Source organism: Mustela putorius, unplaced genomic scaffold (genome assembly GCF_011764305.1).
Source record: "Mustela putorius furo isolate JIRA1106 unplaced genomic scaffold, ASM1176430v1.1 tig00537227_pilon_pilon_pilon, whole genome shotgun sequence".
NCBI classification, from domain to species: Eukaryota; Metazoa; Chordata; class Mammalia; order Carnivora; family Mustelidae; genus Mustela; species Mustela putorius.
Window position 1 is genome coordinate 1613939 of NW_025422368.1, and position 23629 is coordinate 1637567.

Consider the following 23629-nt stretch of genomic DNA (forward strand, 5'->3'; position numbering starts at 1 on the left):
TCTATCTGCCTGCCTCTCTGCCTACTTGTGATCTTTCTCTGTCAAATAAATAAATTCTTAAAAAAAAAAAAAAAAAAGAAAAAGAAAAAAAAAAGTCAGAATCCTTGCTCCAGTGTATTTCCCGAGGGTCAGGATGTCAACACAGGTCTGCTGACTGCAAAAACCCCTCTCACTCTACTAAGCCAGTGGTGATCAGTTCTGGTTGTCCCCCAAAACTGCCTGTAGAAAGTCTCAGACGCTTTTCGTTAGTTGGATTTTAATAAAGATACTTGAGGCCTATGCCAGATCAGCCACATCAGAATGACCACCAAGATGAATCGAACAGAATCCAGCTTTCAGAATGATCCTACTAGGCCAGCATAGAAGACAAGGAAAGAATGGTACCTGTTGAGTCTGGCCTCCAGATGGCTGCTGAGATACTCAGAAGGGAAGATGGTATGTTCAAACACAGAGAAGCTGTGTACATGATTCATTGTCAGTGCCAATTCTGTCAAGTTTAAGTGTAGCTTGTCCATGCTGGGAAATTGAGAAAGTAAAATGAGCCTTGATTACCAATCAAAGGCCCGTCAAAATGAGCCTTGATGAGCGCCAGGGTCTGGCACTACCTGCTCATATCTGGGAAGGATATGTGACCCTCAGACCCTTTCATCTTCTAGGACTCCTAGACCAGTACACACCGATGCTGCCTTCAAAGGCAAAGGAGAAAATTCACATGTAAGTACTCTCCCCACTCTCTGTCATTCCTCACCACCATTTCCACGTTCCCTTGCTATACGTCCTTCCCTCTTCCTTGCTCTCCCTTCTTTGAGGAGTGCCACCTTGGCCCTCAAGGGCCCAGATCCTCACTTGGTGACAATGCAGCGATTCTTCCGGTGACTCTCAGCTCCAGGCTTGTCCCTCTCAGGCTCTCCTTTCCTGGGGGTCTGCTTCTGCTTCACTGTTTTCTTATTCTTGGCCTTGCTGATGGTAGTAGCACAATGCTTAGGCAGGAGCTGTAGGAACAGGCACAAGTGAGTAGAGAAATGAGATTCCTTCCTAGAACTGTCAAGAAGCTCATCTAACAGGCCCTCCACTAAGCTCTCTTTTTTCATTTTCTGCCTTTCTCTTTCTTTGCTTCTAGCATCTCTTCCTCCAAGGGGGGCCCACTTGAACTGCACACTCTTCTTTCAGTTTTTCCTAAATATCCCTCATGGTTAGGGCTCAACGGCTCAAAATGGCAGTGTCTTTTATGGATCAGATCATCAAGTCCCTGCCCACATCCTGAGAAAGAGTCCTTCCTTATGAAAAAATTCAAGTAAAAGAATAGGATCTAAGAGCTCCATTCAACTGCACTTTCTTGAATCTTCCAACCTGAGGAGAGAGTTGTTTTTTGCTTGTATGGAATGACCATCTACATTTCCATATATTCCATCCCATGGAGTCAGCCACCCATTCTACCGCCGTTCTCCAGAGACTCAGAGCTCACAACATGACCTGAACTCTTTATCCTTTTTTTTTTTTAACAAGATAGCATATTTCTTGCTAGGTAGTTTTTTTTTTTTTTAAGATTTTATTTATTTATTTGACAGAGAAAGAGAGACCACAAGTAGGCAGAGAGGCAGGCAGAGAGAGGGGGGAAACAGGCTCCCTGCTGAGCAGAGAGCCCGATGCGGGGCTCAATCCCAGGACCCTGAGACCATGACCTGAGCCAAAGGCAGAGGCTTAACCTACTGAACCATCCAGGCGCCCCTCTTGCTGGATAGTTTAAACACCAATTCTGTATCCCTTCTCTCAACCAACCCAGTCAGCTGCACAGAAAACGTAAGACAGCATTATATATTCCAGTATCTTCTTCAAGGTAATCATCTTAGAACCCTCTCCATTTAACCCAATGCTGCTGAGCATGTGCAGAACATGTCTGGAAACTCCCCACTCAGGATTACTCTCAGAACAACATAAGAGCCATGAGAAAACTGGTTTTGTTACTTCACAGTCACACTAAAAGATGCGACACTAAAGATATGTCAACCCTGAAATGGTGCCAAAATATCTGCAGTCATTTCTGAATGTAGTAAAAGACATAACCCCATTAGTAATGGCAACATCACCAATTACTTATTGGAAACGATAATTACGGAGGGAGCAACACTCACTTGGTTGCAAAAGTTCTGGTGTTTGAGAAAACAATTACTCAATCATGTTTTCGTCATCCTTGATGGAGCACTGAGCAAATCGTGTGTCCCTTGCATGTAGTAGGTATTCAAATTGAGTGATGAATATACTCATAATCTTACTTACTTGCCTATCTTCTTTGCATTCCTTATTTAAATTTCTTTCTAATATGTATTTGCATTCCTTTTTCCCTTAAATCAGGACATTCCCCCAAGGGCAGGGATTGTGTCACCTCCTTCTGGGGCCCATCCTAAAACCCAGCACAGAGTTTAGAGCCCAGTAAGTACCAAATAATATTGTAGCTAACAGGGCGCCTGGGTGGCTCAGTGGGTTAAGCCGCTGCCTTCGCCTCAGGTCATGATCTCAGGGTCCTGGGATCGAGTCCCGCATCGGGCTCTCTGCTCAGCAGGGAGCCTGCTTCCTCCTCTCTCTCTCTCTCTGCCTGCCTCTCTGACTACTTGTGATTTCTCTCTGTCAAATAAATAAATAAAATCTTTAAAAAAAAAAAAAAAAAAAAAAAAAAAAATATTGTAGCTAACATCTACTGAGAGCCGTGTATTAAATATTTAACATGCTCAACTTCATTTCATCTCTAGGATATCTCTATGAAGGAACTATTTTTATGCACATTTTACATATGAGAAGATGGAAAGGTTATGTAAGTAATAATATTAACTGTCCATATGTATACACAACACGCACGCACATGCGCACACACACACACACACACACACACACACACATCCTGGCTCATCCTTCTCCCAAAGTTGCTACAAAACCTGACTCAAACCCAGGAAGGGTGGGTAGTCTAGGAAACCTAGAAGACTCCAGGGCAACAGCAGAAGAAGCTCCTCATTTTCAAATTTTCTGAGATTTAGATTGAGTTCAGCATGACCAGGTGCTATGTATGAGTCAGTCAAGGAAAGGGAGAGAGGGGAAAACAAGCAGATAAGGACCAGAAAGTAGTCCTGAGGATAAACACAGAGGAGGGGCCTGGAAATGTTCACAGGGCCCCAGATTAGGGTGCAGATGGACAGAAAGGGGAGACAAGATGTGATGTCAGGGGCCACTGTCCTAACTATGTGTACACAGAGCAGAGAGAGGAGAGGAACGAAGTCAGAACGTTAACTCATCTCCCAGAAGTCTTCAAATGAGAGCACAGATTTTGCTGGTGTGCAGCTGTTCAAATAAGAGTATTTTTTAGACACCTCTATCTAGTCCTGAGGGAGTAAAGGAGTAAAGACTGAAGGGTTACACCAAGAAAAGAAACCTGCCATAAACTCAAGTACACAAAAGCCCTAGCCCTACTTGGGAGACAGGGCTAGAGAACTTGGGTGTTTGAGAGGAAGACAAGGGAAACAGAGGGAAACTGAAATAGGGACAGAACTCTGAGCCTACCTGCTCACTCAGGTTTCGTTGTTCAGCACAGATCTCTAGGACGCAGTTGCTGGTCTGCTTGGCCAGCTCTTCCAGGAAGGAGTTGCAGTGATGAAGGCCGTGGTTCTTCAGGTGGGGGTACTTTGGGAAAAAGGAAGCAAGGAAGAAACTGTCATCACCAAAACAGCCACTTCTTCCTCATAATCTGCTCTGATCCCCTGGCCTGAGCTGCCACTCCTTCTACAGAAGAAGAAACTCAGACCCAGAGATAGGACACATTCTACATCAAGCTGAGATATTTAGGGACACATGTCACATACCTATGTGCCCTTCTTATGACCAAAACCAGCGTTTGGAATTATGTTTTGGGGAATAAGGTTGAGATGTGATTAGAGGAATGGTAGAGCTTGGAGTCCAGGGAACCCACCTCCTCTGGGCACATCTCATGTGTGCAGTGGACAAAATGAGCGCAAATCAGGGGGAAAGCAATGGCATAACGCAACATGGTAGGCTCCTCCAGGGTCATGGCAAACATCTTCTCAAAGGTGCGGAGATGGAAGCTGCAGAGAAAGGGGAAGGAGACTTAGAACCAGGGTTAGGTGCTGATCTCTTCCAGCCAGAAAGAATATTCATTCTTTCAGCAAATATTTACTGATCTTTACCCCTCCCTCCTTCATTTCCATACTCTTGTTTGTTTTTTCTAAGTGAGGTCTATGCCCAACATGGGACTTGAACTCATGAACCGGAGAACAAGTCATATGCTCTACTGACTGAGCCAGCCAGGTGCCCTACAATTTCCCTACTCTTAACATCGACAGGAAACCAAGAAACCTAACAGTTTTAGACCTTTATTCTGGACCCCATGGCAGTTTAGAGCGGATCTTCGCTCCCCTATACAAAATTTGCTATTCTTCCCTCAGAACCTCTGTACAATTTGGGCCATTCTTCCTAATTTAGAAATCCTTCAGTAATATTAATCCACATCCCTCCCAAAAATTGCCCAATCAGGCTTCAGGAAACTTTCTCAGGTTAATTCGGTGATACTAATCTTTCCTCAACCCTATATCCTCTCAACGTCATGCACTCTTTATACACTTTCTTATGTTTGCAATTAATATGTTGATGTCCTTTTCACATTTGAGTGTTTATCTCCCCACCTACACGGAATGCAGAAAGCAGAGTCAACATATTGTGCTGCTTGTTTGATCTGCCAAAGGACACAGTTATGTACAACAGTGGGCACTTGATAAATGCTGAATGATACCTAGGAAGGCAAACTAAGTTTCATCCTCCAAAGGCCCTGTTCTCCAGCTCTCTCAATTATTTTCAGCTCTCTTTACTAAAATTCCACATTTTCCATGTCTCTTTTAAATCACAATGTCCCAAGAATAAAAAGAAGCTGAAGAAGTTTCCAAAGATAATAATGTGGGAAAAGCCACACTAATGAATTATCCCAAGTAATTATCCTGAAGAAAGCCAAAACAAAAAGAAGCCATCCTCAAATTCCTATCACTTAGTAGAAGCTGGAATGAGAGAGTTGGAGCATCTGTCTGTAAGGAGGCCCCAAAGATAAAAGGTTTTCCCATCTATAGGAAGGAACTGCTATTCTCCACAGAGGCCAGGGAAGAGATCAGGTCAAACGATAAAGAGCTTGGAGGAAGGACATACCAGAAAGTAGACAAGTCAGAAGTTTCCACCAGTATGTTCTCTACTGAGTCCAGCATTCGGGAGTGAAAGACAATGAGGTTCATCACCTTGGCTAAGTCAGCGTTCTCGTGCAGGTGCAAGGGAGCCTTAGCCACACTGGTATATGCCTATGGTTGGTGTTGGGAAAAGAATGAAGAAGAACAAGATCAATGAAAAGAACTGTCCACCTTGGAACTACAGTTTGGCTAGGGTTTGTCCTGCCAATCAGCAGTTTTCTTTCTTTCTTTCTTTCTTTTTTTTTTTTTTTAGATTTTATTTGTTTATTTGAAATGGAGAGAGAGAGAGAGTGAAGGAGAGCATAAACAGGGTTAGTGGCAGGCAGAGGAAGAGGGAAAAGCAGGCTCCCCACTGAGCCGAGAGCCTGATATAGGGCTTGATCCTGCGACCCTAAGATCATGACCCGAGCCAAACGCAGATGCTTAACCAACTGAGCCAAGGTGCCCTTCAACCAGCAGTTTTCAATGTTGAAACACTCTATACAGTAGAGATTAGGAAATAAAATAGAAGGGATTGTTGGGGAGGGAGAACTCTCAGAATGGAGAACCATTAGCAGGAATAGACCTACCTGTAGACGGAACCAGTCCAGCCTCAAACCAGAGAATTCAAATTTTTCTCCACTCTCAACTGCAAGAAAAACAGAAGTTCAAAAGAAAATAAGAAAACAGCACCCTATATCCAACTCCACAGAATGGTAGGTCCTTTTCAAAGTCATATTGTCCCATTCCCTGGCTTGGGATCAATATTTCTAGAACAATAGATGTTTGCTCTTATATAGACCTCTCCTCCTCCACGACCCTCCAGTTACCTTGTTTGAGATTCAGGGAGGAGAGAGTACTGACGAATGAGGACATTATAATGGACTCCTCCTCAGGACACACAGACAGGTTCTAAAAGAGAAGTTGGAGTTGCCATCAAGCAGGTAGAGTTTCCACCAGGATAGAATCAAGAACCAGAATTCTCACTCCGTGCATGAAGATACAAGAGCTGCTAAGCACCACAGAGAAAGAGCTAAGCAAGAGGCTTCCCTGTCTTGCTAAACCCAATTTCTCTTTATTTTTCTCTGCTATTTCTATGTAGCTTCATGTAGGAGGGGGAAAAAAAAGACTGCGGAGATTATTCGTGGGTTTTTTTTCCTCTTTTACCAAATGTAGAGAAGAAAATTGGGCTTTTTGACACACAATCTACAGAGCATGAGACTCAGCCAGGGTGGCCCCCAAGGGGAAATGACTGGGCATCGCCCTGACCTTTCCAAAGTAGAGGCAACTGAACTTACTTGAATGACGTCACTCAGCACAAGAGCATCAAATCTAGCCAGGTACTGAAGGTGGTATTGCTGTATCACTTTGATGTGTCTTCGGACCAGAGCCCTGATCTCCTCCAACAGGAAAAGCAGTTCTGCAATGCTCCTACGAAGTCAAGGGTGAGAACAGGGAGATTAAGAGACTAGAAATATCAACTGAGACAAAGGCAATGCAGACACTGAGACCTCCCAGGTCATTTGATGTCTCCCTGTCCCTTTCCCTGGGCCATCTAAGGTCAAGATTCTTAACCATGTTGAGTACTAACGAGTCAGCATAGTCCTCAGGGGTCTTTGTCTTGGTGACGTTTTCTGTGTGGCGAACCAGCCAGGTTACCTCATCACGGATGAAGGACAGGGCCATGAAAACATAAAGGGCCTAAGGAGAGGACAGGGTCTATGAGAATTTTCAACCTGGAAAACAGATTTCAAAGCACAAAGAACTATCATGACAAAACATGGATGGATGGATACCATTGTGTAGCCAACCCCAGCAATAGTGTCCAATAATGAACACAGAGACCCGCAAAAAAAACCCATAGGAAACAGAATCAGATATGGTCATATGTTGACATTAGCGCACAGCCGATTCTTTTTCATCCTATTAAATCTTAGAAATATTTACTAGGCATTTATGAGATTTAAAAAAATAAAAAAGCAGCAAGCTGTGTCTTCAATTAGTTCATGTTCAAATAGAGGATAAGACAAGTACACAAATAGCTATGATATACTACCCCCTGATGGTGCCCCAAAAAGAGATTCAAGAACTTTTGGGCGACTCCCAGAAGATTCAAATGAATCAGCATATACATATACAAACAGATCACGAAAGCCTCAGAAATACAAAAACTCCTGAATGCCAAGTCATTCCACACCGCCACCCAACCCCCCCCCCCACAGAGAGACTTTTATTATTGGCTGTTATCCCCCAGTCAACATTTCTCTTTCTTGCCTTGGGACCCAGCAGTCCTGGCTCATCAGTTAACACACTCTCCAGCTCCTTCACGGCCATCCGCAGAAACTGGCGCCGTTGACAGTGGAACTGGCCACTAAGAAAAGAAAGTGGAAGCTAGAGACTAATGGCTCTCCCATCCTTAAAAATCTTCCTAAGGCATTTAGGAAGGGGGGTCAGGTAGGAAGAACGTTCAGTGCCACAGTTAGACTTCGTAAGAAAACATAAGAATCTGTGGGGCAGCAGCAAGTTCTTGGGTTGGAGCAATAAAGCTGTACAGAACCTGGGGGTGGCTTAAGTGAGAACAAAAGTCCAGAGAGATTCCTATTCCATCCCCTCTTGGAGGGCCCATTCCCCACCTTTACCTGTTCGCAATTACATGTTCCTTGCTTTCCTTGATGTCTGCCACTCTCTTGCCATACCTGAGGATTGACACAAACACAGCAGCGTGGGCCACACCACTGATTAGAAGCCTTGTCTCACCTTCCCAGTCCTGAGAGATTCCAAATCACAGCCTATGTAGGGCAAGCAAGGGCAGCCCTCACTGACAGGATCTGTGCAAACCCAGCTGTGCCCCCCCCCCCACCCCGGCCCCTTGATAAGAGACTCACAGAGCTTAGAGATTATCCTGTTCTCTTCACTGTTTTGCAGATGAAGAAAATCACCTCTAGGAAAGAGAAATGACTTGCCAGGAGTTACACAGGGTTTTAGTGGCAAAGCTGGGACTGGACTTCTCGTCCCGTGCTCCTGCCTTATTGTCAGGCCAAAGTCCTCTTCCAGGTTTGAGGGAAATAAAAGAGGCCGAGCATAAATATGACATGGGCCCTGTCCTTAAGTAAGAACAGTTACTCCAGCTCTCTGCTGGGTCCCACCCATCTCCTCTTAGAATTTTCCTTTATCAGTGATCTCTTTGTCACTTTAAACTCTCTGTCTTGGCTGGTTGATCCTCTTCTTCCAACACAGGAGTTCAAATCCTCCCTCATCCTGAAAGACCCTCACTTGACCCCAACCATCTCCTGAACTTTCCCATTCTCCCACACTACCAAACTCCTCCAAAGAGATCCTTAAATGCTTTTTACTTCGTCACCCTTCACTGACCCCTGAATCCCACAAGGCCTTTGACACTAAAAAACTGCTCTCTTTAAAGTCCATGTGAACAGCTGAATCACTAAATGGCCTTTTCATTGTTCACTGTCTGTTATGTTTGACTCTCCTGACCATGTCTCTTTTTTCTCCTAGTGATCCATGCTCAAAACTCCCACATTACCTTAGGCTCTGTGTTTTCCCTATGTTCCTTCTATCTGTCTCCTCTTGTGGGCATCACTGTTGCCACTGCATTAGTCAAACATCATAACCTGTCTTTTCCCTTCTCCAAACAGCTCTCTATTGACCTTGGCACAGAATCAAAGAAATGTAGGGTTGGAAAGTATCTTAATTAAATCAGGATTCAACTCCGTGGCATTCCTGGGGGATATTTATTTCAACCTCTACATGGTATGATGGAAAACAACAGGATTAAGAGTAAAAAAAATCTGGAGTTATTTCGTAATTCCATATTAACTGAGTGACATTAGATTGAGCTCCATTGTCTCATCTACTAAATAAAATTTAATACTTATACCTGAATATAAGTAACATGAATATCAAATTAGATCATTTATGCCAAACAACTCCCTATGCTATGAATCTTAACATTTTAGTTGTTGTTCTTCAAACATGTCTTCCATTTCTTAAAAGCAATAATCATTAGAAAGTTTTATAGGTATGGGGGCACCTGGGTGGCTCAGTGGGTTAAGCTTCTGCCTTCGGCTCAGGTCATGATCTCAGGGTCCTGGGATCGAGCCCCGCATCGGGCTCTCTGCTCAGTGGGGAGCCTGCTTCCCCCTCTCTGCCTGCCTCTCTGCCTACTTGTCATCGGTCTCTCTCTCTCTCTCTGTCAATTAAATAAATAAAATCTTTAAAAAAAAAGTTTTATAGGTATGTAGATATGGATGCAGATACAAACCCAAAACCACTCCTGTAACTTCTAATTATTAATCCTACATTTACTCTCTCTTAACGCTGAGAATGGTTTATTTAATGATTATACCATCTGTTGAGTGTATGAGGAATAAGTATTCTCACAGACTGTAGATAATACATCTGTTTGGAAGGCAATTTGGTAGGAGCTATTAGAATTTGAAATATAACTGGGTGGCTCAGTAGGTTAAGTGTCTGACTTCAGCTCAGGCCATGATGTTGAGGTTCTGGATTGAGCCCCACACCAGACTCCCTGCTCAGCAGGGAGTCTGCTTGTCCCTCTGCCCCTCCTCCTGCTTACATGCTCTCTCTCTCTCTTTCAAATAAATGGAATATCTTTTAAAAAATAAAATAAAATAAAATTTGAAATATGCATACCCTTTACCCTAGCAATTCCACTTCTGAGAATCTACCTAATAGAAATGTTCACAAAGATACATGTCTAAGAATGTTCATTACAGAATTTTTTGTAACGATATTTTTAAAAAAGGAAACAGTCTCAACTATGTCACAAAGAAAGAACAGTGGAAACAGTTCAAATGTGCATCATAGGGGATTAGGTAAATAAATTATGCTTCAACCTCATAACAGAATACTATGCAACTGTTAAAAAGAATAAGATAATTGTCTACAGCCTGATATGCGCAGATACCCAAAATAGAGTAAGTGAAAAAAATCAAACTGCAGAATGTAAAACAGAGTGTGGATCCTCTGCTCTTTAAATATTGCTTCTATAAGGTTGAAAACACATGCACAGCTTTACATGTTTATATATACACAGAAGCATCTGAAGGACATATGCCAAACTATTCTGGGAGATGAGACTATAGACAACTTCCACTTTGTATTTTGTACATGTTTGAATTTTAGTTTACAACTGTAAAAAAACAATAAAAGTATTTGACCCCTTCCTCAATCCAACACCTCTTTCTCTTTATAGTTCCCTATTCTTCCTTATACAAACTTCTTCAAAGAGTTATTTGCTGGGCACCTGGGTGGCTCAGTGGGTTAAGCCGCTGCCTTCGGCTCGGGTCAGGATCTCAGGATCCTGGGATCAAGTCCCGCATCGGGCTCCCTGCTCAGCGGGGAGCTTGCTTCCCTTCCTCCCTCTCTGCCTACCTCTCTGTCTACTTGTGATCTCTCTCTGTCAAATAAATAAATAAAATCAAATAAATAAATAAATAAGAGTTATTTGCTAAATATGTTATCTCCCATTTGCTTCTAAACCTATCACAACCCAGCTTTCAGTACTCAACTTGAAGTCCGCCGGAGGGACACTAAGACCAACTTTATAGCCAGATCCAATGAACATTTTTCAGCCCTCTTTTTCTTTTTTTCTGACCTGTTAATGTTATGTAAGGTAAAAAACTGATCCTTCCTCCTAAGAATGCTTTCTTCCCTTAATTTCTGTCTTCCTTCTTCCCAAGACCCCTAAAAAATCTTAAAATAAGATTAGTTGGCTCCCACATCTCACCCTTTCCAGCTGCTAAACAAGTCTTCGGTGACCTTGTGCACCTGGAGCACGTCCTCCCGGATGAGGGTGATGTACAGGGAGCCCTGTAGGCACAGCTTCCACAGCTTCTGGCACTGGCTGTTGGAGTTGAGGCAGCCATTACAAAGAAGAAACCCAACTGCAGGTGGGTAGAACAGTGCAGAGGAAGACTTTTAGAATTTTCTATCCATGTAATGTGCTGCTACAATTGATTCCCAACTCATCCCATAAAACTTACTGATAATCCAGCGCTCCATTACTTCCACAGACAGGTACTCACAGGCCATCTATGAGAAGAGAGGCAGAGATGGTCAAGCCATTATTGAACTCGGTCTTCCCCTAAAGACTGAGGCTGTCAAGATAAGGGCGTCAAACTAAATTTAAGTACCAAAACCAACTTTTATTTTACCAGCCTGGATCAGGGTACTTTGATAAGCCAAAAGCTGGGGAACCTCCCAATAATGGAAGTGAGGCAACCAGAAGCAAAAACAAATACAGTTGAGAAAAAAAAAAAGAGGAGGTTGGGCTGGAAGTCAGGACAAATAAAAGGTTTAACATAACTTCTCTTCAACAGTTCATAAAAGCAATACTCAAAACGTTCACATGATTTCTCCCTCTTATGGATTCTTTTACCACTTCAAGTAGAAATCACTCATTTGACATTTCTCATTCATCTTGTACCATCCCTTGTCTTTTTATGACTGTATGGCATATGTTCCCCTACAAGACACTAAGTTCTTTAAGCACGGCTGTTGGGCCCATAGTAATTGAACAAAACTATGTGTTAATTGATGTTCAAGTTCCTGCTAGGCTGAATAGTGTCTAATGACTCACTTTCATCTACCCATTCACTCTATGATTAGGTATTAAATTCTTTCTATGGGCAAGCACACACTAATCCCTGTCCAAACAAAAGCTCCAACCCAACCATGAGTTTTAGCTACAAGAGGTGATCAATTTAGATACACATCCTAGAAGAGGTTTAAAGCACTCTTAGAGGTGATATTTCCTGAAAGAAGCACCCTCTACAGAGATGGCCTTGGCAAAAAGAATGCCATCCCTGACAAGAGGAGAAGGGAACCTACCGTGTCTGAATTAGCAGGGTTGATCATGGCCGGGGGAGTGCTGATAAGACTCAGAAGCTGGGCACTGCGCCATTGCTCAGCCCCCTGGCTCCTCCGGACAAAAAGGAAATGCAAAGAGAGGAGGGCTTCACTCACAGCCTGTGGGGAGAAACAAATGAATCCTTAGTGTCAATGATGAGGATGATATACTTCCACCGGAGGAATTCCCCACTCTCTTAGGGAACTTGCCTTTGTGTGAGGCCCAAACTCCTCTGTCAGCTTCTTCAGAGGTTGGTCATACTCTAAGACCATCTGCCCCAGACGGGCAAAACTGGGGTCACTGGAAGAAAGCATAGGAAAGAAGAGTTACAGGTCTCCTTTAACCATGATATAAACTCTCGTGTTTGCATGTAGGATAAAGATGCATACCTGGGCTAACATTCCCCTCTACCTCCAAAGATATATATACTGAACTGTGAATTACATACATAGATAACCCATTCCAGGCCCAGGTGCATTAAGCTATTCGAAAGAACTATATAATTTGGGACAGGTCCTTGAAAGTTTCTTATAAGCACCCAAAATGGTGTTGAACATAGGATAGATACTCTATAAATTCATGTTGATTAGTTGTAATTCAAGTGATATGCCTAGACCCAAATTTGTATGCAACCCCAAAAGATATATATTTATTCAAGCTAATGGGTAAGGCATGTGCCTAGGTATTCATGTAGACAAATAGGAATACACATCATACATAGAACAATGTGTCACAGCCTCCTCTGATCCCTCTAGTTTTCATTTTTTCAGCCCTCAAGTACTTTTATTTGCACTAATGGAGGGGCACAGAATTTCAGATAATCCAAAATCCATTTATACTTGGCTTCAAATGTATTATCATATATTACTTACCTCTAATGGCCTTACCTTGCTGATATTATTCCTACCAATACTAAAAACAAAAAACAAAACAACAAAAAAACAACTTTCATTTCCTTTTGCAATAACCTGAAAAGCATGGTGGAAGCCAGACCAGGATTAAAAACTGATCAGAGACAATGCAAATTGGATAATCCACTAACAGATATTCAAGAGTTAACTATATGTAAACAGGCAGTACACTTGTTGAAGTATGCCATTAAAAGTATTTTTTTTGTGTGGGGGGGTGGTTTTTGTTTGTTTTTTTGGTTTTTTTTTTTTTGGCCTGGGTCATCACGTAGATTACAGGTTCTCAAATGAGAAAACATGGCTTCTATTTCCTTTATATCCTTGTACCTCATACCACCATGTACGAGATTCTTCATCTCCTGTACCCCCTTCACTCACCTGTGCCCATGCAGCATCTCGTGGGCACAGTTGTACATGCCAATGAGGACTCGGCGGTCTTCAATCCGTGACAGAAGTAAAATAACTGAGGTGTAAGTCACAATCAAGTCCAGGTAACTCCGAGTGAAGTCAAAGTTGAGATTCTACAAGGAAAATACATAGGAACCCAAGAACAGCAATGCCAATTAATCCCTAATTCGCCAACCATTCCAGAGAGTGCCAAAGAGACTCTGAGAGGGTCTCTTTAGAAGGAAGACTGGCAGGATGAGAAGGAGAAAATCAGAACAATAGTCAAGGGTTAAAAGTGAGCTCAAGACACAAAAAGGCCAGGAGATATGGTAGCATTTGGAGGTTAGAAGAAGGGCAATAAGAATATTTTTGTCATTTTTATATTAAATCATATGGCTGATTTACTTAATATACACAAATATACTTCAGCTTTAACACTTGATATAAAAGAATTACAATCCTAGTATGAATAATACAGTATATTAAATTATAATCCTGAAGGAATAGCCATTCCTCCAGTCCCTTCCCAACCCACACTGTCCCAACCAAGACCTTTTCTATGGCTCTGAGGATAGGAGAGAATTAAAAGAATCTTACAATATCAAAATGGCACTGGCAGGCATCAATGGTGTTGAGAAGTTCATATACATGATCCTGGGGGTAGAATTGGAGAAGAGAATGAATAAAGAATAAAGAGAAGATGACTTGTAATACTAGAATTTTAAGGGAAAGTTTCTTCCCTTATATAGGTCCTAAACAGCCACCAAATAACATAAGGAAGCATTGCTGAATAGAAGGAGCTCCTTCTCAGAAAGCCAGCAGTAGACCCCTATCAAACTTACCCTACCAAATGCTCATGTTTCCACAGGCACAGTTCATCAATAGATTATGGACACTCTGACTTTATCATCCCAATGTCCCCTTCCTCCACAAAAGAGGATTACAAAATGAAGATCATCTGATAGGCTCTTTTATTTAAATTCAGTTAATTAACATACAGTGTATTCTTAGTCTCAGAGGTAGAGATCAGTGATTCATCAGTTGTATATAACACCCAGTGCTCATTACATCACAAGCCCTCCTTAAAGTTCATCACCTGGTTCCCCATCCTCCCACGCTTCTCCCCTCCAGCAACCCTCAGTTTGTTTCCTATGGTTAAGAGTCACATATGGTTTGTCTCCCACCCTGATTTCATCTTGCTTTATTTTTCCATCCCTTCCTCTATGCTCCTCTGTTTTGTTTCTTAAATTCCACATATGAGTGAAATCTTTGATAACTGTCTTTCTCTGATGGACTTATTTCACTTAACATAATACCCTCTAGTTCCATCCACATTGTTGCAAGTGGCAAGATTTCATTTTTTTGGTGGCTGCAAAATATTCCACCATTCATTCGTGTGTGTGTATATATATATATATATATATATATATATATATATATATACCTTCTTTATCCATTCACCTGTCAATGGACATCTGGGTTCTTTCCATAGTTTGGCTATTGTGGACATTGCTGCTATAAACATTGGGGTGCAGGAGTCCCTTCAGATCACTACATTTATATCTTTGGGGCAAATGCCTAGTAGTGCAATTGCTGGGTCATAGGGTAGCTCTATTTTTTACTTTTTGAGGAACCTCCACACTACTTTCCAGAGTGGCTGCACCAGCTTCATTCCCACCAGCCGGGTAAGAGGGTTCCCGTTTCTCCCCATTCTCTGATAGGCTCTTTCTAAGATACCAGAAATCAGACCCAGTTTTTTCTTGGATTCCATCTCCTATTCTCATTAATCATTAACAAATGGAACTACTACCCAATTCTCTATATGTTTCTATTTATAGACCACCTACTATATGCTAAGTACTTAATAGGTAATTTATTCTTACGCATGATCACAAACTAGTGAGGGATAGTATCAGAATTAGAACATGGAGCCCATGATCTTCCCTCTATACTACATGACTTCTGAACCTGTCTAGCTCTATGTGGCCTCAATTACTAGGAGGGCCTTTCTGCAACTTCTTTTTTTTTTTTTTTTAAAGATTTTATTTATTTATTTGACAGAGAGAAATCACAAGTAGATGGAGAAGCAGGCAGAGAGAGAGGGAAGCAGGCTCCCTACCGAGCAGAGAGCCCGATGCGGGACTCGATCCCAGGACCCTGAGATCATGACCTGAGCCGAAGGCAGCGGCTTAACCCACTGCGCCACCCAGGCGCCCTGCAACTTCTTGCAGCTCAATTCCCACAAGTTAATGTTAATGGAATTAACATTTGTTGGCCTCTAACCTTATTATATGCTTGATACTGAGCTAGATGTTTTCCATGCATTATCTCATTTAATTCTCACAAATACCTCACATAGTAAATCTTAATCCAATTTACAAAGAAACTGAGATTCAAAGAGTTTCTTGTCTAAGATCATATACCTGGTAAGTGTTTTGTTTTGTTTTGTTTTGTTTTGTTTTTTCAAGATTTTACTTATTTATTTGACAGAGAAAAAGAGAGAACAAGCAGCAGGAACAGCACACAGAGGGAGAGGGAAAGGCAGGCTCCCTCAGCAGGGAGCCCAACACAGAGCTTGATCCCAGGACCCCGGGATCATGACTTGAGCTGAAGGCAAAGGCTTAACCTACTGAGCCACCCAGGCACCCCCTAGTAAGTATTAAAGCTAAAATTCAAAACCGGGTCTATCTGATAATTCAGAGCCTATCTACTTTACAGTGCACAACATCTCAGTGTCTCTATTATCCCTCTTGCCCTAAATGAGCCATACCATACACCTTGGCCTCAGAACTTTACCAATGCAACAGTGTCCTGAAATCCCCTCTGGACTCCAGCTTTTCTTAGTGAGAGACTTCTTCATATGAATCCAGCCTTCTTTCAACCACCCCCACCAATGCCTACCTTCTTCCTAACCACTACTCTCAATTCCAAGATTAATAACCTCTGAACTGGGGTACATGGGTGGCTCAGTGAGTTAAGCCTTTGCCTTTGGTTCAGGTCATGGTCTCAGGGTCTGGAATCGACCCCCACATCAGGCTCTCTGCTCAGCGGGGAGTTTGCTTCCCCCTCTCTCTCTACCTACTTGTGATCTCTCTCTCTCTCTCTGTCAAATAAATAAATAAATAAATAACTTCTGACCTGAACTTCCTTCAGGTTTTACAGTTTTCTGTGGCCCCACTTCTCTTTTCATTATGTGTTGAGTGGCTTGGATTAGCCCCCTCAGGTAGATATAGGGCATCCAAAGCAGGGTTCCATACTCTTGCATCATTGAAGAAATACTATGATACCATCACAAACTTGGATTGCTCAAATAGCTAAAATTTATGTCATTTCTTTTTTTTTTAAGATTTTATTCATTTATTTGACAGAGAGAAATCACAAGTAGATGGAGAGGCAGGCAGAGAGAGAGAGAGAGAAGCAGGCTCCCTGCTGAGCAGAGAGCCCGATGTAGGACTCGATCCCAGGACCCTGAGATCATGACCTGAGCCGAAGGCAGCGGCTTAACCCACTGAGCCACCCAGGCGCCCCTGTGTCATTTCTTAAATGCAGAAATAATACATGCTCACAGAAAAATTAGAAAATACAAACGGGCATAATTTTAATTAATGTTTAAAACCATTCAAAATTCCATCAATTAGAAGTTCAAATTTCTTTATATGCATTATCCAGGTAAATATACATATTAGGGACATCTTATGTCTTACTGTATTATAATTTGCTTTTACATTAAAGAACATATGAAGAATAAAAAACGAATATACAAAGAACATTTTTCTATGCCAATTGACATAAATATATATTATCATCTTTCACAGCTGTATATTCATTTGTAGGCATATACTCTATATATTGGATACATCAATTATCAACTTGTCATTTTTTTTAAGATTTATTTATTAGTGAGAGAGAGATAATGTGTGCGTGCGTATGCATGCATGCACATGTACAAGTGCGGGGAGGGGCAGAGGGAGAGAATTCCCAAGCTGACTCCCTACTGAACCAAAGCCATACTCAATCCCAGGGCCCATGAGATCAAGACCTGAGCCAAAATCAGGAGTCAGAAGCCCAACCGACGATGCTACCCAGGTACCCCTCAACTTGTCCCTATTGTAACGTAGCAGAATACATTCTTTTTTTAAAGAGTATATTCTTTTACATATCTTTGCACTTCTGATTGTTTCTCTAAAAATAATTTCTAGAAAAAAAAGAATTTCTAGAAGTAAAATTAGTAAATCAAAAGTATGTTTTGGGGCACCTAGGTGGCTCAGTGGGTTAAGCCTCTGCCTTTGGTTCAGGTCATGATCTCCGGGTCCTGGGATCGAGCCCCACACTGGGCTCTCTGCTCAGCAGGGAGCCTGCTTGCCTCCCTCTCTCTGCCTGCCTCTCTGCCTACTTGTGATCACTCTCTGTCAAATAAATAAATAAAATCTTAATAAAAAAATGAACATTTACTAAAGAAGGAGTAACCTCTGAAGGATAATGCCTACACTGGGGACCTGGAGTGGTAGAGCTCACCCGAAATTCCATGACATCCACAAATGACTGGTAGTAGTTGGTAAGGAATCTAATTATCTCAGCTTTTTCCCGATGTACTGGTCCTAAATGTTGCTGAGAGAAACACAAAACAAAAATTTTAAAACACAAAATAAGAAGACAATTGATCAAAGTAACCCAAGAAGAATAGGAGTTATACCTAAAACACTTTTTAAAAAAGATTTTATTTATTTGTTCGACAGAAAGAGAGAGAGCACAAGCAGGGGAAATGGCAGAAGGAGAGGGAGAAGCAGACTCCCTGCTGAGCAGGGAGCCTGATTCAGGGCTCAATCCCAAGATCCAGAATCGAGACCTGAGCGAAAGGCAGATGCTCAATCGACTGAGCCACCAAGGTGTCCTTACAGAAAGCGTCTTGAAGAGGCTTGAAGTACACTGACAGACAAAGTTGGAAAATATCCGATGCTCTGAAGGTTTTGAACAGGGGAGGTTCTCTAGAAAGAATGATGCATGTGATCCTGACTAGATACAGAGTGCTAAAAGAGAGGAAATTTCAAGGTCCCTTTTAGTCAAAGAGGCTTACCATTTATATTAAAGTCAAAAGAGGCAGAGTGAGAAAATGCTACAGGTACAATGATAAGAAATCTAGAGCTTTTAGTAAGGGAGAAGTAAGGGATATTTCAAGAGAGGCATAACTCTAAGGTAATTAGCAAAGAAACAGCTGGAAAGAGAAACAGCAGAAAATATATGCACCCTGCTGGGTTGATCAAACTGTCTTCTTCTATAAGAACAGAGTGTTCTCATGAAGCTTGCAATGGAGAAAGGGGAAATGCTTTGCTCTAGCTTACCCTGCAAGGATCCCAACTTATCTCAGAATTCTCAAGACTACAAGAACCTGAAGCTCTGTGACTGAGCCCAAGAAAACTGAAAGAAGGCTACTCCATCCCTTGCCAACTTCTAAGAAAGGCAGTCAAAAGAGGCAAGTTTAAGCCACCCAAGTGTAGAGTTATTTCAGAGAAAGGGACAGGGGGAACCAGGTTCTCACCGTGCTGTTTCGGACATCTATGTTGGGAAATTTCTTGTTGATATACTTGAGAGAAGATTCCATGGACTTTTCCAGTAAGAAAGGTGGCTTGGATTTGGGGTCTGAACAAGTCTGTACCAATAAAACACACCATATTTTTACTCTTTCTCCCTCCCCTCCAAACATACTTCTTCCTGATGCATTCATTTTCACACAGTCTTTCTTATGGAAAGAGAATCTGGGAATTCATTACAAAAGCATAACAGTAGAGGAGAAACAAGTGTCAGGGCATGAAGCCAACTATCAGTAGAGCTAAATAACCTGGGTATCTTGTCTTACCAAGAGGAGTTCAGTGTCTGCTCGGCCCCAGTGCTAAGAGGAAACTCTCTCCCCGCCCCCCAGCTAAAGCCGGAAGGAGTGAGAAAAGCAGCTGCTTGGGAGTTAGACTTCATGGGTGAATGTGTCACAATGTCCATATGTAAGTGTCTCATCCCAAATGGCATTTGTGGGGGACGTTGTGTCACAGAAACCAAGTTCCTGGTGATTTTTATTACAAAATGCATGAAAGTTCCCTCTCTCTATTTTCTCTTCCAGAAACTGCCTGTTCTTGCCCATCTTTATCTCTTTACTTCCCTAGGCCAGTCCCTTGCCCCCTAGCCTGATCCTGTCCCCAGCATCTCTCAATTCCAGAATTCCTATCCTAAGCACACACACACACTACAGCATGAACTCTCAGACACTGTGTACCTCAGAAGGCACCAACCCATATTTTATTGAAATATTGTATCTATTTTTTCCTTGTAGGAAAGTCCATGGAAAAGTTTTTGCCATAGAACAACTTTGGATATCTTCAGAGTATGGGGGATCAGCAATAAACAATGAGACCCAGACTTCTAGACCCCAAACATTTATTAAGTGACTCAGAACAAAATTATTTCCTATCCCCGTATACCCAGCAGAAAACAGACTCTCACTGGGGCAAGAATTATACCTAGAAAAAGCCTCCCTTCCGCCTCATAGGCTGGCCTACATAATCCAAGTGACTGAAAGCCAGTTAAACCAGTGGGGAAAGAAGACGGTGTCTAACCCCTGGAACTGCCGGCCCCAGAGTCCCCTGCCCTACTATTGCTGGAATAAATGGCACTAGTCCAGTTGCTCATGCTTACCTTCTTGATGTTATACATGCGGATGAGAACCCCCTGACCTCGATCATTCAGGATAGTGAGCTTCTCGGCTAATTTATGCTGGTAGGCAGAGGTCAAAGACATGATGGCCTCCGAGAGAGAGGAGTATCCAGACAGCAATGTCGAATCTCCCCAAACACTTTCAGCTTGGGTGGTGACACCCCCTGGGCGGAGGGACACAGCCTGGTTGGTGCGCTGGTCTTCCTGTTGCCTCTACAATTGGCTCATAGGTAAAAGCAGTCATTACAGCTCACAGACCTTCAGAATCTTCTTGTGCTTCCTCTTGCACACTCAGCAGCAGACATTTCCTCTTTTTAGCGGTGCAGCACTTTTGGTAAGGCTATGAAGCGGGTGGAGGCAAGGGAAAGGAACAGGCTTTGAAGGCTCTTCCACAGCCTGGTACGAACCTTTTTGGCCTTAACCCTTCACTAGCATCCTATAAAAAGCTCAACCGGACAAAAAAACTATCGACCACCCCACGCCCATACACCTTTATACTACTTCCTCTTTTATATACCCCCATTGAAATTGCCCGTTATTCTCAGCTGAACCTTAGGCCTAACCATCTTTTAAGGCCCAGATTAAATCCTAACTCTTCCTCATTGCCCCATCTAGTGTCAATTATTATACAGAACACCATATTCTTCGCTATATTCTCAAGTATATATCTTATCTCCCCCTACTACATCATAAGCTCCTTAATGATAGGAACTGTATCTAATACTTCTTCATATCTTTCACAATACTCTAGTACAGTGATTCTTAAAGTGTAGTCATATCAGCATCACCTTGAAACTTGTTAGACATGCACATTCTCAGGACCCACCCCAGACCAACTGAATCCAAAACTCTAGGGTAGGGTCCAGCACTCTGTGTTTCAGAAAGCCTTCCAGGTAATTCCAATGCATTCTCAAGTTTGAGAACCATTGCTCTAATACAATAGTTTGTTGTGTGTGTGGTTTTTTTTTTTTTTTTAATTTGAGAGAGAGCATGAGCAGGGGTGGGGGGGCAGAGGGAGAGGGAGAAGCAGACTGCCCGCTGAGCAGGGAGCCTGATGCAGGGCTCAATCCCAGGACCCTGAGATCATTACTTGAGCCTAAGCCGAAGGCAGACACTTAACTAACTGAACCACCCAGGCACCCATCTGACAAATGGGTGCCTGACCTTCTTTTTTTTTTTTTTTTTTAATATTTTATTTATTTATTTGTCAGAGAGAGAGCGAGTGAGAGCGAGCATAGGCAGACAGAGTGGAAGGCAGAGTCAGAGGGAGAAGCAGGCTCCCTGCGGAGCAAGGAGCCCGATGTGGGACTCGATCCCAGGACGCTGGGATCATGACCTGCACCGAAGGCAGCTGCTTAACCAACTGAGCCACCCAGGCATCCCAGTGCCTGACCTTCTTAAAGGTGCTTAAGAAACTGAGATCAATCCCTATCCTCTGAGATTCAGAATTGGGAGGTTTGCAGTGGGGCCTAGAAATCTGCATTTGTAAGTACCCTGGAAAGTTTTGAGACAAATGTTCTATCAGAAACATGCTGAGAAACACTTACCTCCTGGAGCCAGTAACCACTCAGTAAATATGCTGATTTATTTGTTAAATTATTAAGACTAACTTGGGAAATAGGCCCCATGAAGAACCAAATTAACTGAGATTAACAGCAGATTTTAATAGCAGACTTTAAATGTTAGGAGACTGAATGAATTTTAACACTAAAATATTCTTGCCATTCCAACGGAGCCTTAACTCCCTAACTCAAGAAAATAGACTCACTTTCAAGTTTCTTTCAAGGCAAAAAGCAGAAGGTCTTCAGAAAAATTCTATATGGAGTTGCCATAATGTCTTCTTCCTTTCCAATACTTTTTCCGCTTTTCAATCACTCTCATTTGCCATATCCCGGGCTCTTACATTGTCCCAGTAAATCCTGGGGTGGAGGGATGGGGGAGAGCTGATTAGTATTATTATATACAGAAACCTAAATAAACTTAAATACATAAACTTAATATGTTTGTTCCCAAGAAAATATACTTATTTTTTTTAAGATTTTATTTATTTATTTGACAGTCAGAGATAACAAGTAGGCAGAGAGGCAGGCAGAGAGAGAAAGATGGGGAAGCAGTCTCCCTGCTGAGCAAAGAGCCCGATGTGGGGCTCGATCCCAGGACCCTGGGATCATGACCTGAGCTGAAGGCAGAGGCTTAACCCACTGAGCCACCCAGCTGCCCCAAAAATATATTTTTTAAAGAAGCAAAAAGACAGCAGTGCTTAACACATGAAATTTCAAACATCTCTAATGGAAACTTTACACTTAGAAAATAGAATCTGCCTTTCACTTTATTGACTGGTTAGAGTCCCTAGAAGGCTAGAGACCCGGCATAAGGTACTACTGACCCCCAGAAGATTTGAATCACCTGCTGCTATCAAAGAAACCCAGGATTTACTAGAGTCATTTGCAGGATTTCTATTGGTCTTTCACCTTGATGGGGGAGATTAAGAGCAGGCTGTGGGGTACCAAAGCATAGGAAGCTCAGCCCTAGGACAGTAGCAGCCTTCTTACAGGTTAGTATAGTTCTACTGGATCTTTTTCACTCGTATGCCTTACCCTCTTGAAAATATGTTGAAGAGTCTCCTTACAAAGTTGATCTAGTTTTCTCCTGTTCCCTACTGTATACTTCCCAACCTAGCAGGGACCAACCCAGTAGTCTACTGTGCATGTGCCATGTTCATTTCTACCTTTCACACTTATGTATGTTTTCCCTCTTGCTGACCCAAATCCTAGTCAATCTTCTGAAGCTGGCTCAAAGAGTCCTAAGTTGAGCCCTTGCTAAACTTCAACTTGGTCTCTATAGTGTATTTCACATCTAAATTAGGTCCCACCTTTATATGCCTGTTTCCTATTACCCTGCCACTTCAGCTAACTCTAAGATTGCTGGAGCCTGGAAATCACTTGTACTTGGAGAAAAGCCTACATTTTGGCATCAGACAGAATTTTGGGCTTGAATATTGTTGAGTCCAGTGGCCTAAGCCTTATGACTTACAGGCAGAGACCCCAGGTCTGGAGCCAGAAAGCTTGAGTCCACATCTCAACTCTATCACTCAGCAGCTTCAGTCTCCCTGCCTGCCAAGTGGAGAGGATATTAAGAATCATTCATATCACATGTAGATATTTTGTGTATTAAAGAAGTTACTACATGTGAAGTGATAACCTCATTCTTTACTATGTACCAGGTACTTTAAGGGCTTTACATGTATTACCTCAAAAATATTAATTATATCAACCAAACATGCACTAGCTTTGTAACTTTAGGATATCTATCACCACTGAGTTGGTTTCCTGATCTATAAAACAGTGGTCATCCCTCATAGACCCGTAGAAGTGGTTAGTTATATGATATGGTGGTGTTTGTAAACATTTGGCTCAAGACCTTGTACACTGGATTAAGAAGGCCAGAAAGAAAGTAAAACTTAGGGATTTTTAAGATATAGTGAGCTTATGTACTTTCTGTGAAATTCTACTTGGCACCCCATAAAGAAAAAGGCC

At 42.2% G+C, this 23629-nt stretch overlaps 1 protein-coding gene across 1 annotated transcript in view; it reads right to left on the reverse strand.

Moving 5' to 3' along the window:
* Window positions 1–20255, reverse strand: part of NCKAP1L (NCK associated protein 1 like) — a 38542-nt gene extending 18287 nt beyond the window's left edge. Inside the window, exons 1-20 of the mRNA XM_004774531.2 lie at window positions 20076–20255; window positions 18931–19041; window positions 17910–18002; window positions 13992–14048; window positions 13386–13528; window positions 12309–12399; window positions 12081–12218; window positions 11234–11282; window positions 10978–11134; window positions 7850–7906; window positions 7485–7581; window positions 6802–6911; window positions 6509–6641; window positions 6041–6122; window positions 5801–5859; window positions 5197–5342; window positions 3956–4088; window positions 3550–3669; window positions 847–992; window positions 385–516 (exon numbers count right to left, since the gene is read on the reverse strand). Coding sequence (XP_004774588.1) covers window positions 385–516; window positions 847–992; window positions 3550–3669; window positions 3956–4088; window positions 5197–5342; window positions 5801–5859; window positions 6041–6122; window positions 6509–6641; window positions 6802–6911; window positions 7485–7581; window positions 7850–7906; window positions 10978–11134; window positions 11234–11282; window positions 12081–12218; window positions 12309–12399; window positions 13386–13528; window positions 13992–14048; window positions 17910–18002; window positions 18931–19041; window positions 20076–20177 — 2156 coding nt within the window. The 5' untranslated portion in view covers window positions 20178–20255. The remainder of the gene's footprint in view (window positions 1–384; window positions 517–846; window positions 993–3549; window positions 3670–3955; window positions 4089–5196; window positions 5343–5800; window positions 5860–6040; window positions 6123–6508; window positions 6642–6801; window positions 6912–7484; window positions 7582–7849; window positions 7907–10977; window positions 11135–11233; window positions 11283–12080; window positions 12219–12308; window positions 12400–13385; window positions 13529–13991; window positions 14049–17909; window positions 18003–18930; window positions 19042–20075) is intronic.
* Window positions 20256–23629: the final 3374 nt, after the last annotated feature.